We start from the raw sequence: 15,729 nt of genomic DNA, 5'->3' as shown, positions 1-15,729 counted from the left end.
GTTTAGTTTCTGTTACAGGCATGATATATATGGATGCTAGATGTTTGTTTTTTGAGGTAGAGTTTCTCTCTCTCTCTCTCTCTCTCTCTCTCTCTCTCTCTCTCTCTCTCTCTCTCTCTCAATAAATATGTAATACATGGCAAAACCAAAGCTCACTGATAGAAAGACAAATACTGCCAGATAATTCTATAGAGTAAATACATAGAAAGACCTGTATTAACAGAAGCAGTATCAATTCATCACACGTAATAAAACATATATATATATATGATATATATATATATATCACATGTGTATCTCATCTCTATCGTACTGAAGTTTCATCTAGTATGTATTAATGTATTCATGTAAATATCATGTTGCAGGATATTTGATCACACTGTGAATCCCAAGATTATGCTGTTTACTGGAAAAAAAAATGTTTCTAGTTGCAATATGGCTCAGCCTTAGCACACACCTTTAATCCAAGAGCTTTCTGCTTGAATATTGTAAACAAGATTAAATAAAGTCAACCATCGGTCAAGAGGAGAAGCAAGTAACCAGTTGACAGGGGGTGAATATAGGCTTATTAAGAAAAAAAGAGTAAGAGAGCATCAGGAGGATGGACAGGGAGACCCACAGGAAGCAGAAGGGAGGGACATTCGGGTGAAGGAGGTTTTCTTAGCCTGTGTGAGAGAGGCATTGCTGCTGGGATGTGGGCTGAGGAGGAAGGTCAGCTGGGCAGGCTTTCACCCCAGCAGCTGGCTCCTGAGCCTTCATTGGTAAAATTTAACAATTGAGATTTTGTTAAAAAGCAAACTATTGCTCACATGAGATTTTCATATAAGGTTCTAAAAAGTGAGTGTTCCCTGATAGAAATAAAAGACAGGCCCTCTGAGGAAATGCAGAAGCACCAACAAAGATGTAGGAAGGACTATGGAACAGAAGCACACTCGTGGGGGAAGCAGGGCTTTTAGTGTACTCTAGTGAAGGGCAGGGTTCAGCAAGTGATCCTGTGAAACTACTGAAATGAACAAAAATTCAAAGTGGTAGTGTGAATGTAGTTTTTCTGCACACTGAATTAACACTATTAGTAGCCAAATGGCATGGGTGAAGAACACTCTTCTAGCATGCACAGAACACTCAGTTCAATCTCTTGCGTCACAGAGAGACTGAGAGACAGAATAAGAATGAAAATGAATAATGCAATTAGGCTCCAAATGTATTTAGGTTTTTAGTTTTGAACTCTAAAAGAACCTTCTATGATAATGTAGCTGGGACTACTCTTTCTTTAAAACTACCTGTGGGTCTACCACCATATTTCACAACGGTTCTACTCTACGCTTAAGTTAGCATTATAGCCTGTCCAATAACTTTATATGACACTAGCTTACATGCCTGTGGTATAAAATAGTACATGAATAACAATAATACTTAGCCTGTCATTTCTTATTTGTATCCTAACATCCACTGTTAGCTAGTAAGAAAATTATAGTGTTCCTTGAAAAACTGCATTCCAATTACATTATCTACCCTTTACAACTTCAGTTTTGTGTTGCTTTGTGTTATTGTAGAGGCAAATTCTCACACTGTAGCTCAGGCTGGCATTAAACTCACAGACAGCATCCTGAACACTAGGATTATGAGTGTGAACCATAGATGTTTGACTGTTGCCTTTAATTACCAGTTGTGATGCTAGATACCATGAGTACCAGATGAATAATGACGACCCTGAAGCAGGCCATCATGCACCTAAAGCTTCAACATTCCAGGTTAGTATCTCAGAAAAAACCTGATTCATTCCTAAGAAAAAACCTTAGAAGTAATACTCCAAATGCATGAATTTTTCCCTGTGAATATTGAATATTTAAATAAAACTTAAATTTTGGCATAGCTCAAAGAAAAATAAATCTTTGTAAATATATTTACCTACTTTCTTAACTCGTATTAAATCTTTGCGGGATGACTTAACACCATAGGCATAAGTCAACGAGTATCTTCCGCTCCTAATTCTAGCAAGACTCTTTAATTCCTGCAACCTATCTTTTTACCTTGTTTTATATTTCAAATATTTCAAAAGTCATTTCTAAAAAGTATCAGTGTGCTATACAGATAGAAATAAAGTAATAAAAAGGTTATTAAAACACCATATCCACTTTAATGTATAATTAGCTTCTACTAACCACCCGTGGATGAAGCAAATGAACCTGTTAGCCACAGAGTTTGATATTAAATCTAAATACAAGAGACTAGTTTTTCTAATCTACACTCAAGACACCAAGGTTGTTAGATAGATAAACCGCAGAGAAATATTCACTAACAGAAATGTGGTAAAAATAGACAACTATATCTTTCTAAATTTGTCAACAAATTTCAAAAACTTGTTTATTTAAGGTTAAAAGCAATCAATTCTTCGCTCAAGGATGGTTCTCTGCAGCCCTTTCTTGGATCCAGCGCAGCTAAGACTTTACCCTGACTTAAGGTACTCTTGTGGAACCAAGTGTCCTTTTAGTCATAAGGAAAATTCTTATGTGTCAAGTGTCTATGACTGACACTATCACTTAAATACAAAGAAGAAAACCTGACTCATCTACTGGACAACTAGAACATACTAAATGCATCTCTAAGACCTTTTTGCCTCCATCTTTGCTTGCCTTGCTTCAGCTGGCTTAGCCAGTGTCATACCACTGCAGTCTAGCTGTTCTTATTAGACTGCTCCACCTGAACCGGCCATCTGTCCTCTACACAGACAACAGCTATCCAGAGACTTCCTAGTGTACCTGCTACATCTTCTCTCTCCTTAACAACTTAAACATCTCCTCTATGTACAGTACTTCATTATCCCATCAAGTGAGCTTGCTGGGCTATTTTCTTATATATGACTACAGTATAGAAAAAGTCATACTTTTAGCATCTCATAGCACCAAGTTTCATACTCTTATATTTTTAAGGAACTAAAAAATTTAGGATTTTTTGCCTTTATAAAAGCAAATTTGAAAAAGAAACACATTACAAAATCATTGGGAAAATTCTTTCCAGCCTAAAAATCATTTCCCCTAATACTCTGCCCATCCAGCCTTAGATATGCACCAGCATACCCTGTAGAGCAACAGTTCTCAACGAGTGGGTCACAATCCTCTTGAGTGTCAAATGACCCTTTCACAGGGGTCACCTAAGACCATCAGAAAACACAGATATCTACATTAAGATTCATAACTGTAACAGAATTATAGTTATGAAGTAGCAATGAAATAATCTTATGGTGGGGTCACAACCTGAGGAGCTGTGTTAAAGAGTAGCAACACTCGGAAGGTTGAGAAGCACTGCTCTAGAGACAGGCTTCACAGTCCACAATGGGTGATGATGTGCATTCATCACCTCCAGTGGATCTGGAGAGCGAAAACAAAGATGGAAACAGTCTTAGATTCAGGTTCTAACACTGTTAAGATACAAAACCCTTCTATGCAAGAATTGTTTTCACCTGAATGTCTTAATAATTCATTAATAAAGGATAATAATCCTACAAATACTGAAATACCACTTTATATATCAAATTTCATGGCAAAATGTATGTAAACATATTAAAGCATTTATATTTATTTACAAGTTCATAAAAAGAAAGCTGGAAACAATAGGAGAAACCAAGCAGACTACCCAAGAGCCTTTTTCTTTATTGATTCTTTCCCTTAAGCATGCATAATTAAAGTAATCCATAGTCCCTTACAGCATAAAAGGGAACCAACACCGGAACCAACACCAAGATGGGGAAAACAAAGCTATTTTGGGCAACCCATAACCAAGCTGCAAAAACAAAATACAGAGGACCCACAGTCACACTGGAGTCACTAAGAAGGTCCTGTCCTCTTGTCTCATGTTCAGTGTGCACTTCCTGGTAATGTCCCGACAAGTCAAGAGCAGTTACACATCTTTTCATACACAATGGGCAGATGAAACCCTGTGAAATAACAACTTTTAGTTTTTAGTTTCTTGTTTTAATAAAACAAAACATGAGCATGCAAACATTTATAGGAAGAAATTAGCCAATCTCTTTTTGGTATGGGTCAGGGAAATTCAAGGCGTATCTGCAAACGGTGAAAGGTCTATAAAGCAGTGAGTTTTTGCTATACCACTTTGGCTCCCGACAGATCGCACACATACACCCGCCCAGGAGCGATCTTTGGATCCGCAAATGAAAGACACACACACACTAGCTTATTTTTAAAATGTCTTGGCTACCTCAAAGGCTGGGCATTCCTAAACCTCCCCTGCTACCCCAAGCCCAATCTGGAAAGTGGCCAGTGACCACTTACCCCAAGTCTCCCGTGGCTGGCTTTCTCTCCTGCCCCTCCAGCATCCCATCCTTCTTCCCCAAGTCATGGCGACCCTCTCCATTCCCATTCCTCTCTGCATCCTCGCCCATGCACCTGTAAGGGTCCTGCCCTGTGCCCAGCCATTGGCATCTTTATTCATTGATCAAAAACCAACTGGGGACAAGGACCTTTAGTGTTTGGGAACACAGGTTCCCAACTGAATTAAAGCATTAGAACCAATCTCCAACAGGTATATCTGAAGCAGAACTTTAAAAGTCAGTCCCCATCTTCATATAATTAACTTTCTTTGGTTTACCTGTTTGTATGGTCGCCAGCTGCTTTGGTTCAAATACTCTTTTTATGCATTTTAAATTATTTTTTGTTTATGGTACTTTTCCATAATTATCTGAAACCCAGTATTGGCAAGTTAGGTTTTAGATCAAAAAATTTCTGACAGGTAAGACAGGTAACCTTTATGTGATATTATGTTCTCAACAAACAAATTATCTTAATCAAAGTAATTTTTAGTCTTTACTATGTTCCACTCAGTAAAGATCACCCTTCCCATATCTGTAATCCCCAATACATGATGCTTCTTTCTGATCCTCTGGCTACCACAGGCTCATATATTTGAATGCTTAGCCATAGGAAATGGCATTATTTGAGAAGGATTAGAATGATTAAGAGGTGTGGCCTTGTTGGAGGAAATGTGTCATTGGAGGTGGGCTTGCAGATTTCAAAAGCCCATGCCAGGCCCAGTCACTCTGTCTTTGCCTACACATCAGACTGCAACTCTCAGCTACTGTTCCAGTGCCTACCCGCATGCTACCATGGTCGCCGCCATGATAATAAACTGTAACTCTGAAACTGTTGTAAGAGTTTCCTTGATCATGGTACTGCCTCACAACAATAGAAAAGTAACAATGACAGAAAACTGTCTACAACTGTCTACATTTTGGAATGTGGGCTATTAAACTGATTTATGGCTTAAGATTCTGTCAGGTAGGAACATTGAGAGGATAAGAACATAAAGGAGCTGAGAATATAATGGACGAAGTAAGTCAAATACAACAGTAGGAACAAAGAGTTAGAACTTAGTTTTTTGTAAAAACAAATGTAGACTTGGATCCCTGGGACCTAATCAAAGTAATAGTAGGTTACTGGGGGCAAGACTGAGAGGGGTGGGTATGATTTGTCCTTGGTACCTTCCTGTTTCTCTGTCTCTGTCTCTTATTCTAAACGCCATGAAGTAGTCAGCTTTGCTGAGTAATGCCCTCCATAACACAATGTTGTATCTTACACAAGCCCCAATAAAAGAGCTAAGCAACCATGGATTGAGACCACTAAACAGAAGCCAAAATAAATCCTTCTTTCTTGTGGTGGTTTGAACAAGAATGGTTCCCATAGGCTCATATATTTGGTCATCAGGGAATAGCAGTACTTGAGAGAAATTAGGAGGTATGGTCTTGTTAGAGTGGGTGTGGCCTTGTTGAAGGAAGTATGTCATTAGGGGTGGGCTTTGCAGTTTCAAGGGCCAAAGCCAGGCCAGTATTTCTCTCTCTTATTGCTGCCTGTGGATCTGGATACAGAATGCTCAGCTACCACATCTGCCTATATGCCATCATGCTCCCTGCCATGAGTATAATGAACTAAATAGCTGAACCTATAAGGAAGCCCCAATTAAAGGCAATACAACACTGACTAAGACATCCATCCCTCTTTTGTTAATTTCAGGTGCTGAAAAGCTATCTAACACAACATGTAAAACACACAAATTACCCAGTACAAAGGAGGCATTCAGTGAACACTTCCTAGTATCACCACTCATTCTCTCTGTATGTGACTGTGTGTGTGTATGTGTGTGTGTGTGTGTGTGTGTGTGTGTGTGTGTGAGAGAGAGAGAGAGAGAGAGAGAGAGAGAGAGAGAGAGAGAGAGAGAGGCACGAATGTATGTGGGAGGGTGCATGTGTGGTACATGAGTGGGTGGTCCACATGCATATATTTATAAGTACATGTGGAAGTTGAAAGAGAACCTTAGGTGTCATTGCTCAAAAACTGCCTATCATTTTGTTTTGTTTTATTTTGTTTTGTTTTGTTTGAGACAAGGTCTCTCACTAACCTAGAATGCACCATGCAGACTCAGACAATGCTGTCTGTCAAGCATATTCCAGGGCTCTCTCTCTACCTCCCTAATGTTGGAATTACAAGCACATATTATAACCATTTCATTTAACACTCTGCTGATGGAACTCAGATCATCCTTACAAGTGCTTTACCAGCTGAACTCTCTCTCCCAACTCCATTATTCCTTTGTTTATGTCCCTTACAAGGAAATTATCCAGGGAGGAAAAACAAGGAAGACCAATTCACTTTCTTTTAACTGATCAAACAGTTGTCTTTCAGATGGCCACACCCCAAGTACTAGAACTACAGAACACCACTTCTTAAAAAGATGACTCTTGTCACTTCTGCTTTCTTTTGGCCACTAAAGGTCTAGAGTATGTTTTACTCTAGCCATGACTGTCAATGGTAATGTCCACGCCCAGTCACTCAATCACTCATTAAAACGGAACTGCATGATCACTCTGCTCTAGCTACTGGATAGGTGCTGAAAACAATACAGAAAAGGCAAACTCCCCTTTCTCTAGAAGCTTACAGACTTACCAAGGAAATCATATTACATTTCACAAGACTAGATAATTCTACTGGACCTATGTTTAGAACACCCCTCCATCCAGTCTCAGCCCCTCCACTGCCATCCCCTGATCCCAGCTACCATCATACTGCAGCAGAGAGCCCCTATGTACCCATCCTTACCCCACTAAGTATAATTTCAACACAGCAGCTGCACAGAATATTCAATGGCAGGCATGTTATCTTATCATTTCCCTGCTCAAGATTCTCCACAGGCTTCTCTACCTCACAGAGAGTTAACCACTGAGTGTGTTAACATCTCAGAGGCCTGAAGGAGGTGAGCCTGGTTACCCCACTGAGCCAGTCTATAAACACTCAGTAGTCTAGAACTGCACTAGCCTCCTAGCTTGTTTTCACCATGCCAGACATGCTCTTAGCTCAAAGATTTCCAGTGTTCTACATCACTTGCCTCAGAAACTGCCTGGGCTCATTTCTTCACCCTCTTCAGTTCTAAGATATGCCAACACCATCCTTTCCACTGGAAAAAAACCTTCCGTGATAAGTACTGTCATAGTTAGGGTTTCATTGCTGTGAAGAGACACCACGAGCAAGGCAACTTTTATAAAGGCAAACCTTTAATTAGGGCTGGCTAACAGTTTCAGAGGTTTAGTCCATTATCATAATGGTAGGAAGCATGGCAGTGTGCAGGGAGACATGGGGCTGGAAAATAAGCTGAGAATTCTAATCTTGATCCAAAGGGACCAGAAAGAAACTCTCTTCCACCCAAGGCAAAGCATAGGACCTCAAAGCCCACCCCCACAGCGACACATTTTCTCCACCAAGGCCACACCTACCACAAGGCAACACCTCCTACTAGTGCCACCTCCCATGGGCCAAGCATATTCAAACCACCACAAATCTTAAAACTAGAGCTACACAGAAGATGTTCTACTCCCCACTTCCTGCTGATTTTTCTCAGTAACACCCATATCTATCCTGGTACACTTTGAGAATGTTTTGGTTTTTTACTGCTTATATAGCAAATACAAGGCCAGCTAGGGGTAGAGAGTCAGATTTGTCTCCAACAAAAGTGAATCAGTATCATGAACATAGGTAAACATCTTCAAAAAATTAACAAGTAAAATCTAACAATATATTAAAATAGTGATAACATCATTATCAAGTGAATTTTCCCTAAGAATACAAAGGTATAGCAATATTATTTTAAGTGATGTAATGTATCACAGAACACAGGAGAAAAGTCGTATCAACATGTCAATGCATGTAGAAAAAGCATTCTGCAATGGCAAGATTCATTCAAAGGAAAGGGGGAGGGAGAAGGTAGGGAGCAGACAGCACGGCAGCATATGCACTGTTGTGATATTTAGTAGGACTGTGGACAGCAGGCACCTTGCTTCGCTCCTGGACTTGTAGGATTATCCTAGCATTTAAGGGTTTTACCACTGAGTGACATAGACATAGGTTTTCTTTATGTCTTCTTTTTCTATAATGAGCAAATACATCTTAAAAATAAAAGTAGTAATACAACTTAAAAGGCTTTGTAATTGAAATTTTAAGCTTATTTACATTTCTACTAGTTTTTAGTAAGTTGACAAAGATAAAGTAAAATTTAACAGGTCATAAGCAAAATCAGAAAATACCAGAAAAATGTGACACATAATGTAATAGTTAACAGTTTTATAACAGGCCACACATATACAAAAGATTAAAATATTCTTCATTCTTCATTAAATTGAGATGATGACATAAAAGACAAACTGGTAGTATTAATTTTCAATCTTAATATACAGTTTCTCAATCTTATAACCAAACATGGTAGGCTTTTATAAAGATAACTCAAAATCACATTGTAATAATATACTTTATGAGACTTTTCCCTATGAACATAATTTGTTTCCAAACATTACTATATTTGCTAATTTCCATTAAACAACAGTGAGTTTTATTCTCTATTAAGTTTGCATACCTCTGAAGAACTTTCATTATTGACATCCACGGTATTTATAGGAGTTGCTGATGAATCTAAATCAGAACCCTGAGAGCCAACTCTCCCAGGAGTCTGAAACAGGAAAGAGAAATCAAAGTTAATGTACTATATTAATATAATGTATTGATACATTCATAAACTTACATTCATATGTACAACAACATAAACAATGTCACACAAGAAAAGTAAGTGTCTTCATGATAGTCAGCAGTACCAACAGTGGCCCTTACAGAATACTGACATTCATTCTGTACATAGCAGGATCACTATGAGCATTTTCAATTTTTATTCTTTTTAAATATAATGCACTTTCATGAAGCATATTTAATCCCAATGCTATCTCTGAGACAGGTAAAACATTTTGTCCCTACAGAGAAAACATGTGAAGCAGCTAAATGACTTGCTTATGACACAATGTAATAGCCACCACCAAAATAACAACAAAAAAACCCAAGGAAATAAAGAAACATAAAAACCAAAACTGATGCAGTACTGAAATGCTGATCTGCTGATTCCTGTTACATTGCTGCTTCCTGCATGAACTGGGAAGTACAAGAGCAGAGAAAACTGCGACCCACATCATCTACTCACCGCTCCATTCATCTACCATCCAGGCCAATGGCTGTCAGTCTACCTCTGACACATGCTAAGATACCACCAAGCACACATTTCATAAGTCCAGCAGCATTTATCCTCTAACACTGCTACTCTGATATCTATTAATACCTACACGTAAATGGACTTGAAATCTAGTAAAATGCTTTAAAACAAGATTCAAAGCACAAGACCTACTTGATAATTGTCTTCATATATAGAGATATATAGAGATATATGCACACACACATATATGTACACACACTACATGCTTCCCACTTTAGTCTGAAAGAAGGATCAGAGGCTAAGAAACCTGCCAAAGCCAAATAACTAATAAATAGAGGAAAAGGTTTCATTGGAACCATAAGGTTCTGAATCACTGATCAGTACAGCTTCTTTCTTAAAAATCTCTATGGAAATGTATAAGTACTCAAGATTAAAAACAATTAACTACATGTTTGCTTCAACACACAAAAATACTTTTGTATTTTAAAATATTATACTTAAAATAAGACAAACCAAATAGTCCATATTCCTTCTTATTTCCTTTCTTATATATTGTACATGATCAGTATATATTTGATCTAAATACCAAATCAGGAGTGAATTCCTGTCAATCTGAAAATTAAATGAGATAGTATAAGATAGCAGGAATGGTGGCACATAGCTGAAATCACAGCACACAAGAGGCTGAGGCAGGATTACAGCAACTTACAGATCAGCCTCAGTAACATTTCAGATTTCCCCTCCATGTCTGTGCATGTGTGTATGTGTGTATGTGTGCACACATAATATTCTTACTTTATAAATGCTTATGCATATGTATTATAATTATATAAGATCTATATAACAACATTGAACAGAAATATTTCAAAATGCAAATAATGATTACTATAGCAAGTCACAATTACAAGGGGCTTAGGTGTTAGCTTTCCTCAGCTTTTGTTTTTGTTATTGTAATTTATACATAAAATAAAACTAATCAGTCCACATTCCTTCCTATTTCCTTATTTTTATACTTCACATGTTTATTTAGTTTTTGCTTTTATATAAAATGGGACAATAGGTAATTAAATGGGAAATGACAACAGGTAATTAAAGTCACAAGGAAATTCCCGCACTCTTCTTAAACACAGTCACTCAAACTAGTACATAACATTAAATTTTTCTTTTCTATTCTGGGAAGAGATTAATCAAATACACCAGGATAACAATAGGGAAACTGGAGCTGGAGAAACAGCTCAGCAGATAAGAGCACTTACTACTCTCGCAGAGAACTAGGGTTCAGTTCCCAGCACCTACATAGTAGCTCTCAGCCATGTGTAACGCCACAGGCATCACCCACACATGCAGTCCACATATATATATGCAGACATTCATACACATAAAATAAGTATAATGAACACCGAGGAAACTGAATGGCTTTGAATTTTAAAAAAAATACAAGATGAACATTCCTAGTGTTAAAACCTGGTATGTTCTAAAATCTTACACTTTTTGAGTACCAACATGATACAAGTATGAAATTCACCAGACTTGGTGTTACAAGCCTGTAATTCCAGCAATGGGGAGGCTAAGGCAGGAAGAATTAGATTCTATTTAAAGAGAAATTTAAAAGAATAGCAAGGAAAAAGTATAAAATTTCACAAGAACTACTCTACACACAAATTATTTAAAATAATATACAAAACTGCCTTCAGTTTAACTGTAGACTGTGTATATAAAGTGTAAACTCATTTCATGCCTAGGCTTCATTCTCTCCAAGATACTTCATTTACATACAAGCACATCTGAAACCTGAAACCTTTTCAGTTCCAAGCATTTCCAAAAGGAGATATTCACCCTGTATTTATCTTTGTTAGTATCCTCAGAAAGTGTTCAAGGGTCTGGCTAAAGAATGACAAAGAAGAAACATACATCATCTTGTGTACAACTATTGTTTTAACACAGATTGCTGGAAGAAGCCCAACTCAAAAGAACATCCTGACGATGGCATAAAGGATGAAGCCAGTGTTCTTTCCAACAGAGGGGGCAGAAGTGGACCATACAAGAAGAGTTGCTACTGAGGCCTATCCAGCTGACTGAGGAAAAACAGAATTGTGAAAAAAATGTTGAAGAGGAAATATGTAAAAGCTACTCTCTGGCCAAAGATAAAAGAGAGGAGCTAGATATAAGGTGTACCCATTTAATCATTAGTACCAAGACATGCTATCCAAAATGATGACTATGTGTGGACCTTCCAAATAAGTCAGGCAAGCAGGGCACGTAAAACATACAGAAAGGAAGTAAGGAGCTCATTCCACCACAGGGTAGGGCAGAGTTAACAGCTTCCAAGTCACTCTGCGTTCAATTTCTCCTCAGGCTTATTTCTCAGAATAAAAACAGTCATTTCTTTGACAAAATAACTCAACTAGTAGAAACAATAGCATACTGAAAAAACTATAAAACTAAACACAAAGGATATCTATATCTACTCCATTTGAAATCTTCAGTTTCTTTCTGCCCACAGGGTTCAGCAGGCTAGGTCTTAAAACTTTGTCCTCAGTGTGAAGGCTACACTTTCTACTGGGAAATTACCCTGAGAAAGTCAGCTAAATATAGTTTAGGGAATGACCAAAATAGAGTGGTACTGATGACAATGATGTCACTTCAAAGAGAGAGTCTAAGACTTTTGAAAGGCCACAGGACTCGATCTGATATTTCTGATGTGTCACACTGACACTTCATCGTGATGCTTTGTAATCTGTCCTTGGGCAAAAGTAGGGATCATCTTCCTGAGTAGAGAGTGGGGTCAGATTTGAATCTACAGTCTTCACTCTGCAGAGACAGCTAAGGCAGCACTGGAGTAGTGGGGCGAGAGTGGCCGTAGGCCTGAACTCGTTCTCTCTTCCTGCTTATCTCCTTCTTTTTGTCTTTATGACCTTTCTGAGATATCTGTGTTTTTGTCTGGACTGAGACACAACAGGCTCTTCTGAAACCTCAGCCCTATGACAGGTGATTTTCCAAATGGTTCTAATGATGATCCCAAACTTGTCTTCAGAGGAGTGTTCTCCCATTGATGAAATTTACCCTCTATAACTTGAATACTTGATAATAGGCCCAAGTCTTCAGTGACATGTATTGGGAAAAAGATTGGTGATTCCTAGTCTTTGTCACCGAAGGTTTTGTTTGAGGTTGGGACTTTTGTGTTTTTATCTACTACACTGATATCAAACAGCTTTACAGAAACAGAAAATTGGGGGGGGGGGGTCAAAAGTGAAGCACTACCTTGACCCTTTCCAATGACCCAATGACCTATCCCTTAATCATCATGAAAACAATGATATATTGATTTAAGATTTCTTCTACTCTGAACTTATGAAAAAGAGTTAGATATTTTTCAGAAGTAGAATCCTCAGATTGCTCTTTTTGTGTGAGGGCTAAAGTTGTGCTTTACATTGAAATGACTGTGTTTAAGAGATCTATAAAACAAAAATGGCTCTATCCTGGAAGCCTCACTTGCCCAAGGACAGATAACATCCTGGAATGCTAGAGGATACTGATCATATAAGAAAACAAGCCACATGTTTTCACTTCTATAAACAAGGTTGGTTGCCACAACTGTACAGGATGTGCCTGATCACACATAGGCTAGAGGTATATAGACAGGAAGTACATCAGAATGTATGTTTGCCCCTGATTGGACAAAAGCAGGCAAGGCCTTGTGGGGTTTGCCTTTATAAGCACCAGACTAATATAATTTGCAGCCATTCTCTGGGAATCCTGGGTATGGACCTAGCTGATGTCCATCATCCTGAACAGTATTTAATAAAGCTTGCTTTAAATTTGGCTCAAAAATTGTGGTAGTGGGACGTGCTCTTGGGAATCTTTGATTTCCTGGTACAATGAAGGAATAGAATAGGCCTTGATCGCTATAGTCTCTTTAAACTTTTCAAAACCTAGCTTTCCAAAACTTTCTAAACTTATTCAGAGTATGTCTTTACTGTATTCACTGACTGCCCATGAAATATTTACAATTAAAGTATAATTTTCAAGCTTTAAACTTTCTATTTTGTGTCAATGTAACTCATCCAAAAGGTAATTTAAGAATCTTTCCAACAATGACATACTCAAAAACCAGGTTTAGTGATGCACACATGCCTGTCATACTAGCACTTTGGGAGGCTGAGAGATGGAATAAGGAGGTTAAAGTCAGCAGAGGTCCCAAGGAAAGAAGTATGTTCAGAACTCTGATCCAAATAGCACTTAAGAGTAAAAAGAAGAAACTAGACAATTCTGTTCCAAATACAAGTCAATAATGCAAAGACTTTGAAATATTAAAAAGAAAAAACTGCTTTCAAAACAAGAATTCAAATCATCAAAAATAAAAAACAAAGAACAATTATACAGGTTTCTAGGACCAAAAACAGATAACTGCAATCACATTCTTCACTGAGGACCAAAAGTGTCACACAAGATGGTAAACAGAAAGAAGATTGACCCACTGGGAACTGAGAAAGTGGACAATGCTACTGCTCTTTGTCATAAACAGAAACTTTAACACTCTAAGTCCACTCAATGTTTGTGCTTGAAGTTTGATTAAAACTTTTCTAGGGGCCAGAGAAAGAACATTCCATACAGTGAATTATCTATAAAAATGAAAACTTTCATGTTTTTTATTCTTGATTGTGTTCAAAACAGATATGATTAAAATTTTAAAAACTGACATAAAGATTATAGAAACAACAATAGATATAATTCTGAATTTATAAAAGGCATAAAGTACCAAGTTTATATGTCATAGCTTCAATGATATAAAAATATAAACACAAAGAAATTAAAAGGTAATCATGTAAGATTACGATCTTCATGTTAAGGTATTATTTTCTTTCTTCCATTTTACCCAAAGAGTGGGTTAATATGATTTTAAAGACCATTTACCTATTTCTTTCCAACATGTTACTAGCACTGTTGCAATGCTTTTGAAAGCCTTTTAAAGATAATTCCTTCCAAAACGAGCCTGATAAAAAGGTTCAGATAATTACAGTTGACAAACATCTATCATTAACACAAATAGACTAAGAAAAAAATAAAACTATGTTCCTATTCACTACTGATTGAAGCCAACTGGGTAGGCTTTCTATAACCAAGGTTCTATTCGCTCTGGATGCCGATGCCACATCCTACAGCTTATTAAAATCTGGCACTGCTGGGTATTCTGCAAACCGCACAGATTAAAGGATCTGTTTCATACGATTTCCCATCCACTTTCTGATAGCATCTCCAAGAAACAAATCCCAGAGTTATCCAAACTTCTGTCCATTGACCATTAGTCAAGGGGTCCCACAACCCAGTCTCTGGTTCAGTAACTTGTTATAAGAGCTTAAAGAACCCAGAGAAACATTTGGTTTATTTTTACTATAAAGGATACAAATGAACAGCCACGGGAAGAGGGGTTCAAGGGAAGATCTGGATGAATCATGAGCAAAGGCATTCTTGTCTCGGAGAATTTGGAATATGCCTCCTTACCAAGTAATGGAAGTGTTCAATAACTGAAACATTCTCCAAACTTCCACTATTTAAGCATGACTGACTAAATCACTGCCATTGGTGATAACTCAACCTCTAGCTCCTCCTCATCCTGAGGTTGGAAGTGTAGCTCAAAGTTCCAAACAAGAATCTTTGGTTAGCTTTTCTGACAAATGATGCAAAAGAATTATGGGTGTTGTTGTTAATTTAGCAATCAGCAAGAGAGCCTCAGGGCAGCTAGCCACTCTAGCCTACCTCTTGTATAATATGTAACTGCACAGTGAGCATGCTAGCAAGTGACAAGCATAGCCTGGGGACATGATCTTTGTTCTAGAAATCTGTAAGACTAAAACTTATCTCATGACTAGGCAATATGAATCAGACAAGCCTCATCTGGCCCACGTGCTAAGAAAAAGCAATTAACTGCCCCATGAGCACCAGCGTTAAATCAGCTTCTTGGCTAATTCTGTACCAAGTAACAAGAGCTCTATCTCCTCATTGAGCAGCTTTCCCATTAAAGTTCCCTTCCTTTCAACACCTTTTCACTTTACCATCCAGCCTGCCATGTCCAGCAGCCAGACTCATCCCTGTAATACACCTAGTCCCTAATCTGCAACAATTAGGAAGCGTCAATTATCACCTCATGCTGGACCTGATAATAAGGCAGGACTCTCCCAAGTTCAAGGCCTGCTTTAC

At 37.9% G+C, this 15,729-nt stretch overlaps 1 protein-coding gene across 2 annotated transcripts in view; it reads right to left on the bottom strand.

Moving 5' to 3' along the window:
- The window catches only part of Eea1 (early endosome antigen 1), a 116,017-nt gene that overhangs the window by 71,182 nt on the left and 29,106 nt on the right, over nucleotides 1–15,729 (bottom strand). For both annotated transcript variants that reach the window (XM_028783097.1, XM_028783099.1), the window contains exon 2: nucleotides 8,911–9,003. In XM_028783097.1, coding sequence (XP_028638930.1) covers nucleotides 8,911–9,003 — 93 coding nt within the window. The remainder of the gene's footprint in view (nucleotides 1–8,910; nucleotides 9,004–15,729) is intronic.

Source organism: Grammomys surdaster, unplaced genomic scaffold (assembly GCF_004785775.1).
Source record: "Grammomys surdaster isolate TR1022 unplaced genomic scaffold, NIH_TR_1.0 958, whole genome shotgun sequence".
Classification (NCBI taxonomy): Eukaryota; Metazoa; Chordata; class Mammalia; order Rodentia; family Muridae; genus Grammomys; species Grammomys surdaster.
Note: the sequence above shows the minus strand (reverse complement) of the source record. Positions and strands in the feature narration are given on the sequence as shown.